Source organism: Delphinapterus leucas, chromosome 3 (genome assembly GCF_059928025.1).
Source record: "Delphinapterus leucas isolate spDelLeu-1000000601 "Yukka" chromosome 3, BTC_Dleu_Yukka2, whole genome shotgun sequence".
NCBI lineage: Eukaryota > Metazoa > Chordata > Mammalia > Artiodactyla > Monodontidae > Delphinapterus > Delphinapterus leucas.
The window spans coordinates 43,271,176-43,294,758 of NC_143131.1; the positions used below are offsets into that span (position 1 = coordinate 43,271,176).

The 23,583-nt window shown below is 42.1% G+C and overlaps 1 protein-coding gene across 1 annotated transcript; it reads left to right on the forward strand.

Annotated features, from left to right (window-relative positions):
• Positions 1-19,375: 19,375 nt before the first annotated feature.
• HSPB3 (heat shock protein family B (small) member 3) lies at positions 19,376-21,714 on the forward strand. The gene has a single exon (XM_089908849.1). The coding sequence runs from the start codon at positions 19,569-19,571 to the stop codon at positions 20,016-20,018; it is 450 nt and encodes a 149-aa protein (XP_089764975.1). The 5' UTR covers positions 19,376-19,568; the 3' UTR covers positions 20,019-21,714.
• Positions 21,715-23,583: the final 1,869 nt, after the last annotated feature.

Consider the following 23,583-nt stretch of genomic DNA (forward strand, 5'->3'; position numbering starts at 1 on the left):
TATAACTTTAGCCTAAGCAGTTTAACCAAAGAGGAAAAGAAGGACAATCAAAACATACAAGGTTCTCCTACATAGGAAATAGGGAGGTGATAGTGAAGAGACATGGGGTCAGGAAACCCCGCAGGGGTCCTATCAAGGGACAGAGTTAGCAGAGGACAACCTGAATAGCATCTCAAAGGACTCCAGAGTGGATGGAAGGGACAGCCTGCAAGCAGCCACTCATGGGTTTGGGACATTCATGTGTGTTTAAATCAAGAAAGTAAAGCCCAGTAAAAATATTCCCTGATGTTCTTATGTTCCCACTCTCCAACCAAGTGGGAGCAGACATCAACAATTCATAGAATTAGATAGGAAAGCCATTGGGTTTCATGCCTTTTTTTTTTTTTGTATCTGCTGCTAATCCAAAACTCCTAATTTATCCCTCCCCCACTCTCTTTCCCTTTGGTAACCATGAGCTTGTTTTCTATGTCTGTGAGACTGTTTCTGTTTCATAAATAAGTTCATTTGTGTCATATTTTAGATTCCACGTATAAGTGATATCATATGATATTTGTCTGTCTCTGTCTGACTTACTTCAGTTAGTATGATAATCTCCAGGTCCATCCATATTTCTGCAAATGGTATTATTTCATTCTTTTTTAAAATTAATTAATTAATTATTTTTTTGGCTGCGTTGGGTCTTTGTTGCTGCATGAGGCTTTCTCTAGTTGTGGTGAGCGGGGGCTACTCCTTGCTGCAGTGTGCAGGCTTCTCATTGTGGTGGCTTCTCTTGTTGTGGAGCACAGGCTCTAGGCCTGTGGGCTTTAATAGTTGTGGCTCGCGGGCTCTAGAGCACAGGCTCAGTAGTTGCGGCGCATGGGCTTGGTTGCTCCGTGGCATGTGGGATCTTCCCGGACCAGGCTCGAACCCGTGTCCCCTGCATTGGCAGGCGGATTCTTAACCACTGTGCCACCAGGGAAGTCCCTATTTCATTCTTTTTAATGGCTGAGTAATATTCCATTATATATATATATATATATATATATATATGGCATCTTTATTCATCTGTCCATGTCTTGGCTATTGTAAATAGTGCTGCTGTGAACATAGGGGTGCATGTATCTTTTTGAATTATAGTTTTCTCCAGATATATGCTCAGGAGTGGGACTGCTGGATCATAAGGCAACACTATTTTCAGTTTTTAAAGGAACCTCCATACTGTTCTCCATAGTGGCTGTATCAATTTACATTCCCACCAACAGAGCAAAAGGTTCCCTTTCAACCACACCCTCTCTGGCATTTGTTATTTGTAGACTTTTTAATGATGGCCATTCTGACTAGTGTGAGGTGGTAGCTCATTGTAGTTTTGACTTGCATTTCTCTAACAATTGGCAGTGTTGAGCATCTTTTCATGTGCCTATTGGCCATCTGAATGTCTTCTTTGGAGAAATGTCTATTTAGGTCTTCTGCCCATTTTTTGATTGGGTTGTTTACTTTTTTGTTATTGAGTTGTATGAGCTGTTTGTATATTTTGGAAATTAATCCCTTGTTGGTCGTATCATTTGCAAATATTTTCTCCCAGTCTGTGGGTTTTCTCTTTTTTTTTATGGTTTTCTTTGCTGTGCAAAAGCTTATAAGTTTGATTAGGTCCCATTTGTTTATTTTTGATTTTATCTCTATTGCCTTGGGAGACTGACCTAAGAAAACATTGGTACGATTTATGTCAGAGAATATTTTGCCTATGTTCTCTTCCAGGAGTTTTGTGGTGTCATGTGTTATATTTAAGTCTTTAGGCTGTTTTGAGAGTTTCATGCCCTTTAATGACATGAAGTTGCTAAGGAGAAACAGTATGGAAATTACCATTTTATTGAATTTATTATTACATAAGTATCTTTAATTAGTTCCAAATAATCATAATTTACATTTATTTCATTCTTAGTATGTGTCCACCAACATATATGTTAAATTTTTAAGTCAGGTTTTCAAGTGGTTTGATATCAGAGCTACTCATCTCTCCCTCAAGCCTACATATTTTCCTAGAGGGTTTCTTGTCTGTAGCCCAGGGAGCCCAGGAAGAAAGACAAGTTAGGATGTTAGAGTTAAGTCCACAAATATATGGACTGAAATATGGGGGATCAGGAAGACGTGGGAACAGGGACCCATTTTCCAAAGCTGATTACTGCAGAAACAGATAGCCAATGTTCCAGGGATGATAGATGGAAGCACAGCACAGGGGAACCCATTTTTCCAAGATGGACAAACTGAAAGATGTAAAAAGAAGTGAAGAGAAATGCCTATTTCATATTATTAAATAAAAGTATATACGTATATCATTTAAGTACACGGATAACTTATATGTGGAATGTAAAAAATACAACAAACTAGTAAATATAACAAAAAAGAAGCAGACTCACAGATATAGAGAACAAGCTAGTGGTTACCAGTGGGGAGAGGGAAGGGGGAGGGGCAAGATAGGGGTAGGGGATTAAGAGGTACGATCTGTAAAATAAGTTACAGGGATATATTGTACAACACAGGGAATATAGCCAATATTTTATAATAATGATAAATGGAGTATAACCTTTAAAAATTGTGAATCACTATATTGTACACCTGTAACTTATATAATATTGTACATCAACTATACTTCAATAATAAATAAATAAATAAATACACAGGTAAGAGACTAAGGGATTCCCATTGTTAAAAAAAATATAAACATGCAGAAACACCAAATTTCGCTGTAACTTGGCCTCTATTTTCAGATCTTTAAAATACCTTTGCATCTTATATATCTATAATGACACAGTTAAATATCTATTGAAAATGTGGAGCTTTTTCACATCTTAAATAAATGGTGTCATATTGCACATATTCTGCAACTTAAATTTTCACCCAGTATTTCTGGAACATTGTTCCACAACGTTCACATTAAAAACCAAACCAAACCAAAGTAAACCAAAAAATTCAGCATGCTATTCCACAGTATGAATGTACCATGACAGATGTCATCAGTTCCCTACTGATAGGCACTTAGATGATTTCTAAGATTTCCCTTATCGGTACTGTGGTGAACATAATTGTACGCTCCTTTTTGGACATGTGAGCTACTGTTTCTCCAGAGCAGAGTGTTTCCTATCATATACTATTTCTAGCACAGACAAGCCTGTCTGTAAGGATCCAAATTCTACTCTGTCCCTTTTCAGCTGTGTGTTGGGCAAATTACTTAACCTCTCTGTGCCCTTGTTTCATTTCCTCAAATTAGGTAATAATAAAATGTCTTTATAGGATTCGAGTGATGATTAAATGAGCTGATATAATATCCTAAGAACAGTGCCAGAGACATTTTGAGGGCCACAGAGCATTAGGTATTATTGTTACTCAGACAAATTATACAAACCTCTTATGTTTTAAGTAGATGATTCTGGGAAGGTAGTCAGGGGCTGGCTGTGCAGGCTTTGTTTGTTCAGCACTCTCAGGACAACAACAAAAAAACCCTTCCCATGACACAAGATGTGAAAGGAGAGGTGGCCAGATTTATTTTAACAATACTAACATGATTTTATTTACTCTGCAACTAATATACGCCAGGCCCTTTGTTACTAGACATCTCAATGAATTCTCGAAACAGCCCTCTGTGATATGGCCTGTTTTATGCCCATTTTACAGATGAGATAAATCAAGACCCAGAGTATCAGGAATGACACCAATTTTCTTCTTTAAACTTACTTCCTCTGTGCATTTACACACACCCATACATATATACACACTCGGATATATATGTGTGTACATGTATGTAGATCTGTTTATACACATAAGTGTAACTATAATATGTAACCTGGTAGGTCAGATTCTTTGCAAAAAACTCTATTATTTCAGTGTTTTACCCCCACCCCACAAAGAGAACAGGAGGTTTCTCTGACCTAAGTATTTGAACAAAGAATCAGACAAAATGAAGAATAGTGAGAAAAGTGTGAAGAGATCCTCTTCTACAAGGTCTGGGATGACCCAGAGCTCTGGCCTTGAGGTGCATGGGCTCAACATGGGCTCTTAGAATTTCTGACTTTCTCCTGTGCTGTGGGCTGCAAAGCCCTAGTTAGAGCTCAGAGAAGCCAGGATTGAGGCATTGAAGGAGCTCAGGGCAGGACGCTGATTTGCCAGATTACTGATAAAAGTAGCTAAAAGATAAGCTGGGCCTCTAGGCCTCAGAAACAAGCACAGATTTTCCTGATTGGAGATCCCTGATTCAGGGTATCATAAGGATCAGAGGATGAGGCTGGAATTGAGGAATCTTGCCTAGAGAAGTTTAGGCTGGGTGTCCAGTAGGGACAGACATCTCTGCCAGGTTGGGCTAATGTTGTAGGGCCAGGCAGAGGTGGAAGCAGAACTTGGGTAGAACACAGCCACCTTCCTCTTGGCTGGAAGAGTCTGGCCTTGCCTCCATAATGACTGCCCCATATGATGAATCTCCTGCTTTTGCATCCTTCATTTAATTTGCCAATTCTTAAGCCAAACCTGATTTTTGAGGCCAGCTCCTTCTGGGCAGTGTAACCTGGAAACATGACTTTGCTAAATAGGAAAGATTTTGTTTTGTCTGCAGATTGGCCTTGACTGAGGTGCCTTGTTAATTTCCACTCCTTTAGGTGACTGGGGTGGGCTCCGGCTGTCATTCTTCTTTGATCACTTGAGAGTCCCTCTGTGGAGTTGCTGCTTACCTACTGTGACTCTTTAATCTTCCTGAGGCAAACATGAATAGAAAGATACTTTGTGTGATCTCAGAAACGAATAGATTGTAAATCACCTATACTTCAATAAAAAAATTTTAAAAAAGGAAATGAATAGATCTTTCCAGTATTGTATGAAGAATGATTTCTAAAAATATTTTTATTACAGCATATTTGGTGGATAGATAGAAGGAAAGCAAAAGTAATGATGATACAAAACTGAAACACCCAGACTCCTGTAATTATTAATTGCAGCAAATTATTTCAACACTTAGTGGTTTAAAACACTTATTATCCAGTGTCTGTGGGTCAGAAGTTCCATAGTGGCTTAGCTGGGTGGTTCTGTCTCAGGTTCTCTCATGAGGTTGCAGGTAAGGTGCGATCAGGGCTGCAGTCATCTGGAGACTTCACTGGGGCTGGCGGATTCTCTTCCAAAACGGTTCATCCACATGGTGATGGTTGTTGAAAGGAGGCCTCAGTTCCTCCCAATGTAGGACGGTGGCAGGATTCCCTCACAGGGAGCAACTGAAGAGAGAGTAAGGTGAAAGCCTCATCACCGCTTGTAATCTAGCCTCGGAAATCACACACTGTCATTTCTGCAACGTTACACAAGGCAGCTGGATTGAATGTGACACATTACCAGCAGTCAAGGATCCTTGAGAGCCATTTTGGTGGCCAACTACCACACTAATCAAAAGAAATTGAGATGGAATTCCAACAGAGGAGGTAGATCACGGTGGCTAGATTGTGTCTCCAGTAGTAAGGCTGGAAGGAATTGATATGGAGAGGTCCGTAGAGGGCTCAGGTTCCAAGGTAACCTGACCAGTGGTACAGTTCACGTACACTTCTCAGGAGGAATTTAGGCCAGGCTTGGAGCTGGTGCTCTTAGGAGACACGGCTCAGGATAATTTCCTGCTGACATTGATGCCCGATCTTTTTCATTCTTCTCTTGATAGATCTCGGTAGTTACATTTAGTATATGGTTCTTCTCTGTCATTTCAAAATGTGCCTAATTTTCAAAGAATTCCCATTCTTCTTTGAAAAATGTTATATTTTCTTATTGCTCCAATGCTTCAGTAACTGGAAAACTTCTCTTGTCCCTGGCTACTGCCTTTCTTTACTAAAAAATGGTACAACCCAACTCAAGGAAATTTTATTCTGAGTGTTTTATCTCTAGTCTTCTTTTTCATTATTTGTCTCCTGCACTTATCTGAGATTTTAAGAAATGAGTCTTTTATCTTTGTATAGCCAGTGCTTTTTCCAGACCTGACACACAGTAGGTATTCAATTAATATATGTTGCTAAAATATATTTGAACATTAGAGGCCACCAAACATGGAAATATATTCTGTAGTTTATTCCCTCTGCTGCTTACAGAGCCAGTGAAGCACATTAAATAAACAAACAAACAAAAACGAAAACCAGTTTATTTTTAATTGCTTCAAAGTTATACCTTTACATTTTTTTCTTTTTTGGTTAACTTAGCAGAAATGCCCATTTCCTCCATAGAATAAGAGGATTTTCTCAATTAGTGTTAATGATCTCCTGCCCTGGCTCCCTTTTTCCACGTTGTCTTGGGGAATTTTCTTGGTGATTTTCCATTCCTTTCAGACTTAATGTTGTGGATGGCGGGTGGGCTGGGGGAGAGTATTGGTAGAGCTATGTAAGGGGTATAATTAGGATGGTGGTTTTGTGGCCCTCACTCTCCCCTCTCTTTGAAGATGATGTAAAAAATCTATGAATTATTTGTCCTTGTGGCAAAAGAGTAAAAGCCTAGGTTAACTCAAGAAAAGATAAGAAATTTATTAATAGGTTCCCATGGAAGTCATGGATGAAAAAGAAGTCAGAGCTCCGGAAGGGAGTGGAAACAGGTAGAGGGAAACCAACAATACCCCCCACCCCAATCTCTACATAGACTGTTTTCCTCTTCTCTTCAACCCCCATGGATGGCCAAGTATGGCCACAGAGTTAATTGTGTCCTCTGGGAAGCAGACACAGCATGACGTAGATCTGACCCCTGCCACAGGAAAGTGGGGAGGAAACAGGATCAGGCAGGGAGAGCCTCAGACCAGGATGCAGACATGATGGGGGCTCCAGAGCGAAGACGATCTGTGAGAGATGTGTTAACAGAAACATCCAGGCTCTAGAGCCCCCATGATGCTTAGTCATGGGGGGGGGGGTTGCCTAGAACAAGTGCGGCCTCAGCTCAAAAGCTGAAGGCTCTCACAGTTCTCACTTCTGGAAGTCATCAGCTAACTCCACACTTGCATCTCCCGGCTCTGTCTTGGAGGGGAAATTGAATGGTACACTTCTGTGGCTGCCACAGCCATCAAGAAATCAAATGTTTCCTTGTCATTGCAAATCAAAACTAAGACTATTCCTAAAGGTTGTAATAACTTTTTGCTCTGGTAGCCCTGGGGGCATTGCATTACTGTATACTTTTCCTCAATTCTGCCCACCTCTGTAGCAGTCTGTTTTTTGAACTCTCCTTAAATGACTCAGCTTGCAGATGCCACATTTCCTGCTGGGAACTTGACTGCCACACGTAAGGCAATGACCCGGGACAGTGTTTTGGAAATCTGGGAAAAAGTTCCAGTGGGTAAATGTCAAGCGGTGTGTGTGTGTGTGTGTGTGTGTGTGTGTGTGTGTGTGTGTGTGTGTTTGTGGGAAGGGTAGGAAGGAGGAGATGCAGGCAGTGAAGTTGTAAAGATAGGTTCCTTGGAGGTTACAGTCTTGAAGGCAGTAGAGTATCAAAGTCTACACTTTTCAGGGGTTGGGAAAAGTATCGTATAGTGTTGTGAGAAATGAAAGTAATACATTCCATAAAAGCACATCCTGTAACTACCATGATGTATCACGAGGAGTTGCTTAAGAGATGGCTAGATTGTTGCAGTGAGATGTGGGGACACAGTAAAGTTAATGTTTTGTAGAAGGAAAGAAAGAAATGAACCCTTGAGTATTTGCCCTGTGCTGGTGTCCTGACATAACATTTCACTCAAGGAGACAAGCCTATTGACTTTGTTTCCTTCAAGCTATGAAGCCCATGAGCTGGCCATGAGACAGTGTATCTTGCTCTGGGGCTTAGAAAAAGACATCTTCAGAATGGTGTCCGCTGTGAGGATTCCCGCTGACATATATAGAGGTCAGGAAACCACTGGGGTTTTTTCTGCCTTTTGACGATTACTGACCAATTGCTGTGGGTGGTGAGTTTCTAATATGAATTTTAATTAATTCCCACTGGGTCTTACTATCAAAACACTAAGCATGGCTTCCGCACATGTAGACAATCCACGCACCCAGTTTCTTAGCTGTCTCTCTAGTTCCTCCTGTGACCAACAAACTGAGCACTTTATATGCACACAGGCCACCTTTTATTTTTATGTAAAACTACTTAGAACAGTGTCTGGTACTAGATGAACTCAATATGGTGTTCAAAGAACTCAATGAGGTGGATACTAAGTTACATGTCCAGGTCAGAGGTGGAGTCAGGATTTGAACTCAGGCAACTGGCTCTGTAGCTTATGCTCTTGACGGTCATGCAACAGGGCCTCTCCTGAGGTTTGAATGGGTGGGCCACATGCGCATGTGAGCAGATTGCATCAGTTGGGTAAGCCTTCATTCTTCCTCCAAAAGGGCCTCCAAAGAGGACTTTCTGAGTCTAGGCTATAAAAATACCAACCTCAGTTTTTTTTTTCACCTGCAAGATCTTTCACCTTAGATCTTAGTTGTTGTTTGTTTTGCAAGCAAAACAGAAAGTCTAGTCAAGTATGTTCCTCTAGAATTCCCATCAAGGCCAGGAAAATAGCACAGGAAGCTGCTTATGGATTTGAGGAAAAATAAGAAGATCCTTCTGTCCCCAAATATGTCTCTAGTAGCTTGGATTGTGTCTGAAATGCCCCTTCTTGGAGTTAGTCCTTCAAGTCATGGATTCATTGGGATCTTGAGCCCCAGAATAAATTCCTCAAATCTCCTTTGCCAATAGGTATCTGCTGGGCTTCCCTGGTGGCGCAGTGGTTGAGAGTCTGCCTGCCGATGCAGGGGACACGGGTTCGTGCCCCGGTCTGGGAGGATCCCACATGCCGCAGAGCGGCTGGGCCCGTGAGCCATGGCCGCTGAGCCTGCGCGTCCGGAGCCTGTGCTCCACAACGGGAGAGGCCACAACAGTGAGAGGCCCGCGTACCGCAAAAAAATAAAAAAATAAAATAAAAATAGGAATCTGCTTTCTAAAGGCTAACAGAAACCTACTCACACTAGCTCTAGAAATAAAGAGAATTTTATCCAAATGATACAAGTGTTGTTTGCCAAAGTACAAGGGCAGAAAGTGGCTTGGGAATTGGTTCTAAGCAATTTTTTGGTTTCTAGGGAATTCCTAATTCCAAGACAAATATTCTCACTGAGGCCGCGTGAGGCCCTTCAGTGCGATTCCCCACAGGGGAAGGAGAGTGAGGCGAACACGAGGACTGGCCCTCTCTGCTTTGGCCCTGTCATGGCAGGAAATGCCATTTCAACGCCGTGCACACCTCAGCCCAAGGGCCAACAGGGCCTGATGTCTCAGAATCCCAATTCCCCGTCCCCTAAAAAATTCGATTGGCTCAGCTCTTGTCAGATGTCCACCCTGGGTCCCCTCACCTGGCCTGGGAATGGGGCCACATGGTAGCTGCCAGGTCATGAGTGTGAAATGGACAGAAAGGGAGTTGCCAGGGCTGGGAAGTGGATGCACACAAAAAAGAAAATGATAATGTTTTGGAGCATGCTTCGGCAGGCTGTATGGAATCAGCATCATACCTAAGTGTGTCTTCTTTTCTTCTCCATCTTTTTTTCTTTTTAACTCGAAAGGGACCTTATAAATTTAGTTCAGTCCTTTTTTTTCACTTTTCCAGCTGAGAACTGAGGTTCATAGATGTGATGGTGACCTACCTGGGGTTACAGAGCTGGTTAGGACTCCTGGCTTCTATCTCTGCCCCTGACTGCTGGTCTTTCACTCTACCCTCTGCCCCACTGTCTCCAATCCTGCATTTTCTCTAACCTGACATCCTTATCTGACCTCTCAGTTAAACTATGTTGTGGAAGAAAGAACTGATACACCCTCACCCACTCCCCCACCCCCTGCTAAGAACCAGTTGTGAGCAAAGTATATTTCCTTGGAATTTCCCTCAGGTTAGAAAAGCAGACTTGGGGCTCTCAAGCTTAGTAGTTCAGCAACTAAAAAGTAATGTTAATACCACCAAAGGGCTTAAAAGCAAATTGTGGAAAAAGAAAAAAAATCATTTGATCATAGCTGATAAAGACACTCTGGCATGATAGGGAAGCTTTAATACATTCCTCCCAGGGTCTGGCTTGGTTTGAACCTTACCTGCACAGAATTAGTGGCTTGTATAGTTACCCAGTAACATCTCACATTTGCCAAGGCCTTGATTAATGTTTAAAGAAACATGGGCAATGCCACATGCTATTCTTTTAAAAGAGCCACTACTGAGTTGAAATGGGTCAGTTTTTTCTCCAAAGAACTGTAATCCTATTGTGTATTACAAATAATAATATCTAATATTTACTGAACACTTTCTATGTGACAGGTTCTAGTCTAAGTGTCTTATATCTTTTTTCTAATCCTCACAACAACCCTAAGAGACGTATGTATTTTCCCCATTTTCCTGGCAAAGAAGAAATTAAGCCTCAGAGAGGTTGTGACTTGCCCTATATCAAGCAGATAGTAAAGGGCAGAGTGAGGATTCAAATTTAGGTCTTTATGTCCCTAAAACCTGTTCCTTCAGGACTTCCCTGGTGGCACAGTGGTTAAGAATCTGCCTGCCAACACAGGGGACACGGATTCGATCCCTGGTCCAGGAAGATACCACATGCTGTGGAGCACCTAAGCCCGTGCACCACAACTATTGAGTCTGCGCTCTAGAGGCCATGAGCCGCAACTACTGAGCCCACGTGCCACAACTACTGAAGCCTGCACACCTACAGCCCATGCTCTGCAACAAGAGAAGCCACCGCAATGAGAAGCCTGCGTACCAAAACGAAGATTAGCTCCTGCTCGCTGCAACTAGAGAAAGCCCGTGCACAGTAACGTAGACCCACTGCGGCGATAAATAAATAAACAAACAAACAAATAAATAAATTCATTTAAAAGAAAACCGTTCCTTTAATCACACCGTTATGATGCCTCTTTAGGTACTTTTATATAGAACTAGCATAGTTTACACTTGGTAGTTTTCAGTCGGAAAGCAAGTGTTTAAAATTTATTCTTCGAAAGTTTCCCAATCCTTATCCCGCCCCCTACCCCAATACAAATGATCTAAAAGCTGCAAGGGTTAGGACAAATAAATGGGCTTAGTGTATGAGGACCTTTATTTGGAATAGAGTCAAAAGGCAAGAGGACTAAGAGTTGCTCATTTAGAATTTCAGTTATTATTAGTCTCTTATGAGTATAATTCTAATCTCTCCCACCAGAGGGCAGTTAGCACATGAAAATATGAAACCACTCCTAGTGTTAACATGAGCCAAGATAGCTGCTTGGATTGGTCCTATTTTGGAAGGAGAAACCTTGCACCAAACACTGAGGGACAGTCAAAAGCATTCTTCTGTTTCCAAGATTTTATAATGTATTCCATTTAAATACCATCTGGGTTTCAGTAACCTGTATTGCCCTAGAAAATTAGATTTATATGCTTTTTCATGAGGATTCCAAAGAGTAGCTGAGAAAAAGGATTAAAGTTTTCGATAGACAGCAAATAACTTCAAGTGTCCAGTCTGCTTATGATTTGGAGAGACCACCAGAAACACTTCTATTTATTGATCACGTTGCACAATGCCTTATAGTGAAAATGCTTTATGGCCAGAATCAGATCCAATTTTCCAAACGTCCCTGGCAGGTAGGTTCTGTTAATTTTGCCCATTTTAGAGATGAGGAAATTGAAACATACTCAGGTGAAGCAATGTGCCAAAGAATACATGCTTAGTTTATATTCTTAAGCACCATGAAGCAGTGGATCTGTTGGAGATGTGTTGGGCCCAATTACAGAGACTTGGCACCAAGTTCAGGAGTGAGGTCCACTGGTGCTCAGAAAATCCATGTCAGGAAAAGGAGGGTGAGGCAGATTAAATAGGAAGCTACCTGGTTGCTCTCACCAGCTGCACTGCAGGCTCCACTACTAAGTCAAAAAGCATAGCTGCTTGAGTGATGGTTACAGACCATCTTTCCATGGTAGGTGAGGATCCCGTGTGCTGTTTTAAACCAGAATTTAGACAGCCTGGTATGAGTCTAGCTAGCAGGTGAGGGTATAGGAACTAGGACCCATGCCTACAGAACAAACAGGGTGGGTTCTCCATGGGTCCCCTGGACCCAGACACTGGCTGAGATTCAGAACAGGATCCAGGCCTTAAGAAGGCCTGTGGAACTTGGCAGGGAAGAAAGCAAAGGGAGGAGAAAATCTTGGCCAATGTTCAGCTTTACGAATTGGGCCAACTCAAAGAGCTGGCCAATTCCAGCTCTAATTTGAATCTGGTTGGAGACTCAGGAGGACAGGCAGACTCCTGGTTGTTGGCTATGCTACAGGCTCTGGGAAGGTCAGCTTTGATGTGGATCCCTGTGATAGTAGCTGAGGCTGTTAATGAGTCGTTGGTTATAATGGACTCGGGAGCAGAAGCAGAGCCAATCCTGAATGTGGGTGGCTTGGTAAACCCCACAGGAAGGACTCAGGGAAGGCATAGTGAACACAGTGTGTGCTCACTCCTGGTCCCCCATGAGCAGTGCCAGATGAACCTGACCACAACACTGCCATCAGGAAGCAACTTACAAGTTCAGAGTTGTGGACCTGAAGCTTCACAAGTACGTTATGAATCAATTGAACTAGTAGAATCTTTCAAAGCTTTTCTCATTCACCACTTGTTGAACACCTGCTCTATCTCCCAGGATTCCTAGCAGCATGCCTTGCTTAATAGTGCATAAAATTAGATCCAGGGTCTATAAGGTGCCAGGTGAACCTCATACACAGCAAGTAGAGGAAAATTGCTTTCAACTGAAGAAATACGGGCACTCACAGGCAGAAGGAGTGTGGAGTTGAGCCTTAAGGGAAGGACAGATTTTGAGCATCAGAGGTAGGATGAGGGCATCTGTATTTGTTTCACGACTGTGGTAACAAGTTACCACAAACTGCATGACTTGACCCAATGGACTGTTATTCTCTCGCAGTTCTGGAGGCCAGCAGTCCAAAATCAAGGAGTCAACAGGACGAGCTCCATCTGGAGGCTCCACGGGAGAATCTTGCCTCTTCCAGTTTAGAGTGGCTGCTAGAATTCCTTGGTTTGCGGCCCCATCACTCCAGTCTTCAAGACCAGCATCTTCAAATCTCTCTTTGCTCTGTCTTCATATTGCCTTCTCCTCTGTGTGTGTTAAATCTCCCTCTGCCTCCTTTCTCTTGTGATGACATTTGGGGCTCGTCCAGATAATCCAGGGAAATCTCATCTCAAGATCCTTAATTTAATCACATCTGTAAAGTCTTTGCCATATAAGGGAACATTTATAGATTTCAGGGTTTAGGACACGGACATCTTTTTTTTTTTTTTTTTTGCGGAGGGGGGATATTCTTCAGCCTACTATAGCATCCTGACTACAAGAAATAGCATGAGGGGGAAAAAGAGAGAAGCAGGAGTGTTTGGAGGACAGCAGAACAGTGAGTCTAGAGGACAGGGATCATACACTGTAGCCCCAGAAAATATGGCTTCCACATCTACCTTTTTGGTCATATTGGTGGGGAATATGACTCCCAGACCAAAGAGTTAGGAATATATGATGGAGGAAATTCCATAAAGGTAGATTTAGAAAGAATAGTCGAGATCAGAATGTACAACCAAACAGTTTTCATGTGAGAAAGCCTAGAACCACTGCTAGTACTTGATCTAAGGAAGGGTGATGTGATGGAAGTGGTGTCTCGGGAAGATGACCTCCTCCATCCTCTCAACCCTGTTAAAATGTGTTTGCACTTATGGCTTCTATCTAAAATGCGATCTCCTTCATGGCCGTAAGGCTAACATTCCAGAGCTGACTCTGGCCTCCAAGATTGCAGCAAGGTCCAATCACATTACCATTCAAATATTTTTAGGATTCCCTTAGGCAGATGTCTATGTTCTAACTTGGTTGTCACTTTTGTCTCTTTCCAGACTGCTGCTATCATCCGCTTCTGTCTCATTACTTTTTCCTCAGGTACCGGAGGCCCTTTGCACTTGTCTCCCTAAAGCCTGGTACAATCCCTTGCTTAATTCCCCCAAAGACTAGTTGACACCAAGCTGAAATGCTGAACAAAAATCTTATTCATGATTTGAGGATGACATAAGGAAATTACTTTGTTTAAAAGGAATATTTAAAGCAGGATATTGGCCATCGAGCTCTCAGACTCGATCAACCATGGCCCCTCGGGGCCCCTTGCTAACCAGTTCTCTCCTTTCCATCAAACTAACAGTCACGTTTCTTAAAAACATCTTATCAAAACAAAACAAGCCTTCCAGACCTCATGCCAGCCTCTAGTGAATCCTTTCCATTCCCTCCCACCCAGCTCCTTGAAATTGCAATATGCACTACCCAACCAACTGCAGTCCAACCTCTGCCCGACTTTACCTGGGACTCTCCTTAAGTCAAAGGCACCCTCACTGCTAAGTCTGTGCTTCCATCCTTATCTTCCTTAACCTCTCAGCACTTGACACAAGCCATGCTGTCTGGTCTCACTACACCTCTTGCTTTCCTACCTACTCAATGTCTCACTGCAGCCGCAGAAGAAAAGCCAGTCTAGACCATCACAGTCTCCCCGTAGAGGGGTAACTCATCCCACAAAGATGATAAACTACCTTACTTAATAATGGAAAAAGTTAACTAAGTGTTGCCCAAACTGTGGGCTGTGAAATCCATTTGGTGAGTTGCAAGGCTCACTGTTAAGCTAAATGGAATTAAACAGAGCCCATCAGAGTGCGTCACATGTAGTAAAGCTAAGGGTTTGGTACCCAGTATGTGTATATGTGTGTTCACTGGTGATGCTGAGTATGTTTCTTGTTGTGCGTATAGTCAGAAAAGTAAAAAAGGCACTGATCTGGATCTTCATGAAGTTAGCTTCTATATTTCAGAATAGAATTTAAACTTTAATTTGGAACAAAACCCCAAAATCTTCAATAGGCCTTTTGATTACAAGGAGAAAGAGTGTTTACTCTAAAACAAGGATTCTGGTGTCACTCTTAGAGCAACTGGTAGACATTCGAAAACAAAAATGCCATACAAGGCTCACCTCTCCAGCCTCATTTCTCCCGCTCCCTACTCTGTGGTCTGCATTGTGGCTACACCTTGTCCTTTTGTCCTCCAATCACAGGTTCTCTTCTGGCTCCAGGCCCTGGAATGTGCCATTCTATTGCTGGGAACACTCAAATCCCCCCTTCCCTTTCCAAAGCTCCATTTGTCCCCCTCTGTCAGCTTATCCAGACTGAGATATCATTCTTTTTAGGGAACCTTCTCAGACCCCAAGCCTAGTTGGTACTGAAATCCCCCAAATGAGCCCCTGGGCCATTGGGGTCTGGATGAGCAATTCATGAAGCTGACTAGAACTGTGTCTCTCACCTTTTTAAAATTATTGCTCCATCCCTCCACCCCCCAGGAGTCTTTCAAGACATTTTTCACCTGATTTCGCCTCCCTCTCCCTGATGAAATTTTAATACCACAGATATTCTTTATGTCTGTTTATGTACTTGGGCCCTTTGGAGAGTCATAATCCATTATCTATAGCTAAGATTTGGTATAATCTTAGATAATATGATATGTATAAAATAGAGAACTAATAGGAACCTGTTGTATAAAAAATAAATAAAATACAATTCAAAAAAATCTTAGATAATATGGATTTTTTTCCTTTTTTTTTTGCTCCATAAGAACAGATTTTTGCCCCATTGAGAATGCATGGAATAGGATAAGATAAAACTCTACTTGTCGTCTTGACAGCACTAAGACAAAACTAGTTTGTATTCTTTCCATCAAGAGGCTTATGTCAAATGCTGAAGAGGTTAAGGTAAATAAGGTTAAAGTATAGATTTAGCAACGAGGCTGCCTTTGACCTCATTGAGGGCAGACTTATTTTGCAGCAACGTGGAGAGTGACCGTTGAATACAGGTTACCATTCAAGGAGCTGGGCTGGGAGGGGATAGAATAATTAGCTAGGGGATGACATAAGGTCTAGAAGGTCTTGTTTTGTTTTAGAAAGATGGGGCACAATGGACTTTAGGCTGATGGAGAGGAGTCTGTGGACACCGAGAGACTAGAGAACATCGAGAAAGGGCTAAGTGGTTGGACAGAAGCCCAGAGGAGGATGGAGGGGACAAGGGAATCCCGAGCAGAGGGGATGCGAGCACAGCCAGCTTCTCCCCGGTCAGACGTCTGGGCGTGAACGTGGAGGCAAGTCCCCTCAGCTGGGAGAGAGAGACCCGGGGCACAGGGAAGGCCTGAGGAGAGGAAGAAGTTTGCCATCTCCACTCTGGAGAAATAGGAGAAGCTGATCGAAATACACAGAAGGATGGCCAAGTGACATCGAGGGCCAGCTGAATGAAAAGCACAAAATTTGTAACAGTTGGATTATTTCTTTTTCCTAACACTTTCCAGGCACTGTCTTAGATGCTGGGGCTACAGCAGTGAACCCTACGTTTCTGACCTCAAAGTGCCATTGTCTGTCTTCCCCAGCTGGAATTTAAATCCAGAAGTAAGGTAGTTTTTTTGTTTGTTTTTGTTTTTGTTTTGGCTGCGCGGCATGTGGGATCTTAGCTCCCTGACTACGGATCGAACCCGAGTCCCCTGCAGTGCGAGCGCGGAGTCTTAACCACTGGATAGCCAGGGAAGTCCCCAAGACTTTGGATTTTGGTTTTTTTCGGGGGGGGGGTGCGGTTCCACCACATAGCTTGTATATGGGATCTCAGTTCCCCAGACAGGGACCAAACCCGTGGCCCCTGCAGTGAGAGCACGGAGTCTTAACCTCTGGCCCACCAGGGAAGTCAGAAGTAAGATAGTTTTAGATGCTGATAATGGCGATGGAGATAAAATAGGGAAGTGACAGGAGGAAGACTCTGGCTAGATGATCAGGAAAGACCTGCCTGAAGAGATGACAACTGACCTGAATCCTGAATGGCTTCTGCCATTCTGAGGGTGGAGCTTTCAAAGCAAAAGGGACTCCAAGTGCAAAGGGCCTGAGGAAGAAAAAAGGTTGGAGTATTCGAGGACAGACAGGAGGCCAGTGAGGCTGAATCATATAGGATCTGGGGAGAGAGGCGGGGAGGAGGTCAGCAGGGGCCAAGAAATAGGTTCTTTGAAGGCCGTGGTCAGGATTTTGGATTTCATTCTGGTTACAAGGAGAAGCTTCTGGTTGGGATTTTTAAGCAAGGGAGTGACGTACTCTATCCTATGCTTTGGAACAGTGGCTCTGCTTACAATGGGGAGGATGGACAGTAGGGTAAGAGTGGGGGCAGGGAGACCAGATCAGAAGCCTGGGAGATTCTCCAAAAGGGTCAAGGGAGTTGATGAGAAGGAAGGCAGTTCAGGTGTAGGATTAGGGTCAAAGGGCAGTTTGGGGAAAACAATAGAAATCTCGGGTGTTTGCGTGGGAAATGTGAATACTCTTTTTTAACCTCAGCAACTCACACAAGCAACGTGGAAACACCACTCCTATCTGCTCCTTCTTACCCATTTTAGAGACCCCTGGAGGCAAGAAACTATAAGACTAACTGGACATGTTTTTCTCTGTCCACCCTACCAGCATCTTTCCAGTATTTATTTTTCAACAGAGTTTATTTTGTTAGAGGAGTTTTAGTTTTAGGTTTTTAAATAGACATTTTTTTACGGCAGTTTTTTAGAACAGGGGTTGGGGGGAGGGGAGATGCATAGGTGGAGCACAAAGGATTTTTTAGGGCAGTGAAACTACTCTGTATGATACTATTTTGGTGGATACATGCAATTATACCTTTGTGCAAATTCATAGAACGGGCAACACAAAGAGTGAAGCCAAATGGAAATTATTGTCTTTGGGTGATTATAATGTGTTAATGTAGATTCATCAGTTGTAACAAATGTACCGCTCTGGCGGGGATGCGGGGGTGTTCATAGGGGAGGTTATGCACGTGTAGGGACAGGGAGTATATGGAAAGATCTCTGTATCTTCTTCTCAGTTTTGCTGGGACTCTCTTTAGGAATTTCAAGCCAAATCCTTAGTACCTTATCTATTTCCTGCCACTGGCAGTGAGTTCTGTTTTTGACTTACCACTCCGAGAGGCACTGAGGAAAACATCTCTCAATATTTTATGAGCTAGAGGACATTAACATCTCAAAGAGTACAGTTTTCCCTTGAGGGTGACCAACCTGCGAAATGAAGGTCAAAAAAGCTGGGTGTGAACATGATTAGGGCATGTTCTTAAATATATATCAAAATGTCCACACAGATTTTTAGAGTAATGGAAAAGAGCTAAAGGAAATGCTTCCCTTCTGTGTTCAGATTTTTTATTTTTTGTAGATTTTTTAATTTCATTCTAAGAAAACGGATATGCGTTTTAAGAAAAGGTTTTCTGGAGTCTAACCATTCTAGAAAATACTAACCTCTGTGGAGAGGAAGTGTTCTATGTTTAAAACCTTCTTGAGTGTATGCGCATTGCATACACACTGCAGAAATGAAAAGCACAAATGTGTTTATAGTGGTAAGCAAGCCTCCCCCCAGCCCCTACCTCCTGATCACTCTGTTACCCTCTCAGGAGGTACCTGCCATTCCCCATGACACAGCTTTCAGAGAGGTTCTATTTGTACAAGCAAATACCTACTTATAAAAAAAAGATAAATTGTAGTGTATTATATGCTGTTCTGGACTTTTCTTTCATGCCTAACATGTCTTGGAGATCCTTCTATAGCAGTGGATAAAGAGTTGCCGCCTGCTTTTTCAGCGTAAGTTTAATGTTAAGGTATTACAGTTAAGAAATTATATGTTATTTATTTTTGCCAATGAAACAGCAGAGCTGCAACTAGATTAATCCTTAGCTTTCTGGGCTTTAGTATCAAATAGTTCAAAGCTTTAACATTTTTCTCTCCCCCGGGGCTCTATTTTCCTTGCTAAGATGCCCCATTCTATGCCTGTCCAACTCCCATCTGAGGTTCGACATCATTGTCTGGTTTAGCCCTAGGATCTCATTTTTGATGAGTCAAATGTAATAAACCCAGATGGCGTGGCTCAGATGTCCCTTAAGTATAAAAGATTAAAGGATGAAGTGAAAGTAAATATATAGGACAGAGGGCTGAGGGTTTGTTGAATGTTTGATATTTGAATGTGTGTGCCTGTGTATCTTAATTCCTAATCAATTACAGCTAAATTCACCTCCCCCCAGCTTTGCACTTGGAGACTAGGATTAATGCAGTTTTAGCTCATATCATAAGACGAGTGCACATCTCTGGGCTGTTCTGATCCGCTAGATCACTGTAGTTCACAAGGACGGAGCACTCCCTCAGATATTTCTCAAACAGTTTCTGATTCTCTTTTTCTCTGGCGGTAAGCAAGGCAGACACACTTGCCAGGGATAACTGAGAATGTAAGGGCAATCCTTGATCGGCAGCTCGAGCAGGCTGTGTGCTAAAAGCAACTTCGAAACATGCCCTATAAATAGCCGTTCATTGTCAGCAGGAGTGAAAAGACAAGAGGGAGTGTGCGGCGCTGTGATTCAGGCCTAATTAAAGGGTTGCGTCTGCGCAGGGTTACAAGCGAAGAGCGGCTCCAACAGATCCTCTAGTCAGTAGGCAACTGCGAGGGTTCAACACGGACAACGTAGCCGGGGTGGAAGGCGTTCGATGCTGGCTTTGCCTCCACTATGGCAAAAATCATCTTGAGGCATCTCATAGAGACTCCAGTGCGATACGAGGAGGAGTTTGAAGCTCGAGGTCTGGAAGACTGCAGGCTGGATCACGCTTTATATGAACTGCCCGGGCCAACCACCGTGGACCTGGGGAAAGCCAGGGTGGCCCAGCCTGCCCCCGTGGACACCGTAGAGATGCCGCCCCAGAGAGACGAATCCCGCTTCCAGGTCCTGCTGGACGTGGTCCAGTTCCAACCCGAAGATATCATCATTCAGACCTTCGAAGGCTGGCTGCTGATTAAGGCTCAACATGGAACCAGAATGGACGAGCACGGTTTTATCTCAAGAAGCTTCACCCGACAGTATAAACTGCCCGACGGCACTGAAACCAAAGATTTGTCTGCCATCCTCTGTCACGACGGAATTCTGGTGGTGGAAGTGAAGGATTCAGTTGGGACCAAGTGAAATCTTATCGGTGCCTGTTCATACAGCACGAGGAAGATTCTGGTTCAGCCCATGGTATCACGAGAATGTGTGTATTGCCTACGTTTGAAATGATTTTTATGAAGATTAAAAATATAGACATAGTTCCTGGTATATTGAGGTTGTCTTTGTTACTTTTACTCAGAAAGGAAAATTATTAAATATGTTCCTACAGCTCAAGTTGTTGCTATTCTTACACCTGAGAAACATGAACAGTTTAGGAGACCATAGTCTGATAGCAGAGACGACTCAGAATTATTTCTTCGTTACTCCAACAATGCCAGAGAAGCTGCATTTTTAACAATTGATGGCAAAAGAGCCACACTAATTTAAGAAATTCTTATCCATTTTATGAAAACTGTTTATATTGCTGAAAAGAGCTGTGATCCCCTTCACTTGATAAGCTTTTCTTTTCAGTATATTTTATTACAGTGGAGTGGAGCTTTGTAAACATAGAGTCTGAAGGTTAAAATACAGTATTTGAAAACTGGGTCTGAAATATATTTATGATTCACTACATTTGTTACTGCCTTAAACTTACGTTGGAATTTTCAGATATAAATCTGATTTTTAAAAGTTCCAAATACGTACCTCTTTTTTTTTTAAGCTAAACTGGATCTTATCTGCAGTGTTTTCTAAAGCACAGCGTATGTTCTGTGGCTATTTATGAAACATTAAGATGTATTAACTCATACTCATAAATTGAGTTTAGGAAGCCACTTTAAAAAGTACAATTATTGAATTCAAAAAATTTTAAACTATGCTTTTTAAATGTTACTTAAAATTTTAGATTTCGGAAGATGGCAAAATGTACTGCATCTGTTCTCACTGCATAATCCTTTGCTTTAAATAGCCTGGCAGGCAGTGGAAGTTCGGAGGCCGGAGCTTACAAGGGAGTCTGAGTTTTTACAGCACAGGGGCTGCTTCTATCTCCCCCAACTGCTGCTTTGGCCCAAGGGAGCGCCTGACACACTGGTGATTAGGAATATTGTGTTCAACAGCTGGCCTGTGACATTCCAAAGATTTGCTATCTCATTCTGTACATATGAAATATTTCTTTGAGGAAGTAGCTGCTTTTACCCCATACCCCATGTGAGGCTGAGGACAGTGCTATGAATAGAAGAGGAATTTGGGTGTGGAAGACACCAGGGTAGCTACTGGTTGCTGACAATACTGATGAACTCCTCTATGGTGCTTTATTCGTAGTTCACATGCAAAAACGAGAGATATGAAACAACAGAAAAATAAATCGGACAGTTATGCAAGTGGTTTTGAAAACAGAGATGTTTGTTTACGGTCTAATTAAATTGAAAGGATTTTGAAGCTTCATGTTCATATGAGGTTATGGCCCATGCAGTGATGTTTGTGCATGCAACTCTAGGATCACAAATTTTGTTTGACAAAGTGAATATTACAGACCACCTCTGCTACATAACAAAGTTAATGGTAATTAATGGGATTGCATCTACTAATATGATTAGAACTGAGATACCATTTGTCCCACATTATTCTTTCCTGTTGCTGGACAGAATAGCGTGAACACAAACTAGTGCTTTGAGAAACAAACACAAAAACCCCTCTCATGTGGCCTTGATCTTACTCTAGATGAGATCTTCTGAGAAAGCTCAGAAAGTGAAATTCTTACCACCAGGAGCCACTGATAGGAAATGTTTAAAAATTATAATTAAAATAAACACATCATTCAATTAACATTTATTTTTTCTAAGACAAATTTTAAAGTAATACACAGCCATTTTTTGATTTGGAAAATAGATCAAATATTATCAAAAATAAAAACCATTTATTGGTTGATAACATTTTCAACTAATCTTCACCATTCCTTACTTTAAATACTACTCTAAAGTATAAATGCTTGTGGTTGTAGGTTGGGGATAGAAATGGTAAAAAAAAAAAAGGAAAAAAAAACCACTAATATTCTTCTACGACCATGAGATAGCTACTTTTAATTCCTACTTCAATCTCCTCTTGCACGTAAATACATGTATCACTCTTCACAAAATTAGGACCATATTTGCAAGGAGTTTTTTTGTTTTGTTTTGTTTTTTAACATCTTTATTGGAGTATAATTACTTTACAATGGTGTGTTAGTTTCTGCTGTATAACAAAGTGAATCAGCTATATGTATACATATATCCCCATATCTCCTCCCTCTTGCGTTTCCCTCCCACCCTCCCTATCCCACCCCTCTAGTTGGACACGAAGCACCGATCTGATCTCCCTGTGCTATGCAGCTGCTTCCCACTAGCTATCTATTTTACATTTGGTAGTGTACATATGTCCATGCTACTCTCTCACTTCGTCCCAGCTTACACCTCCCCATCCCCATGTCCTCAAGTCCATTCTATACGCCTGTGTCTTTATTCCTGTCATGCCCCTAGATTCTTCAGAACCATTTTTTTTTTTTTAGATTCTATATATATGTGTTAGCATATGGTATTTGTTTTTCTCTTTCTGACTTACTTCACTCTGTATGACAGTCTCTAGGTCCATCCACCTGACTACAAATAACTCAATTTCGTTTCTTTTTATGGCTGAGTAATATTCTGTTGTATATATGTGCCACATCTTCTTTATTCATTCATCTGTCAATGGACACTTAGGTTGCTTCCGTGTCCTGGCTATTGTAAATAGAGCTGCTATGAACATTGTGGTACATGTATCTTTTTGAATTATGGTTTTCTCAGGGTATGTGCCAAGTAGTGGGATTGCTGGGTCATACGGTAGTTCTATTCTTAGTTTTTTAAGGGACTCCCATACTGTTCTCCAGATGGCTGTATCAATTTACATTCCCACCAACAGTGCAGGAGGGTTCCCTTTTCTTCACACTCTCTCCAGCATTTATTGTTTGTAGATTTTTTTTTTTTTTTTTTTTGCGGTCCGCGGGCCTCTCACTTTTGCGGCCTCTCCCACTGCGGAGCACAGGCTCTGGATGCGCAGGCTCAGCGGCCATGGCTCACGGGCCCAGCCGCTCCGCGGCACGTGGGATCCCCCCAGACCGGGGCACGAACCCGGCTCCCCTGCATCGGCAGGCGGACTCCCAACCACGGCGCCACCAGGGAAGCCTGTTTGTAGATTTTTTCATGATGACCATTCTGACTGGTGTGAGGTGATACCTCACTGTAGTTTTGATTTGCATTTCTCTAATGATTAGTGATGTTGAGCATCCTTTCATGTGTTTGTTGGCAATCTGTATATCTTCTTTGGAGAAATGTCTATTTAGGTCTTCTGCCCATTTTTGGATTGGGTTGTTTGTTTTTTGGATATTGAACTGCATGAGCTGTTTGTATATTTTGGAGATTAATCCTCTGTCAGTTGCTTCATTTGCAAATATTTTCTCCCATTCTGGGGGTTGTCTTTTCGTTTTGCTTATGGTTTCCTTTGCTGTACAAAAGCTTTCAAGTTCCATTAGGTCCCATTTGTTTATTTTTGTTTTTATTTCCATTTCTATAGGAGGTTGGTAAAAAAGGATCTTGCTGTGGTTTATGTCATAGAGTGTTCTGCCTATGTTTTCCTCTAAGAGTTTTAT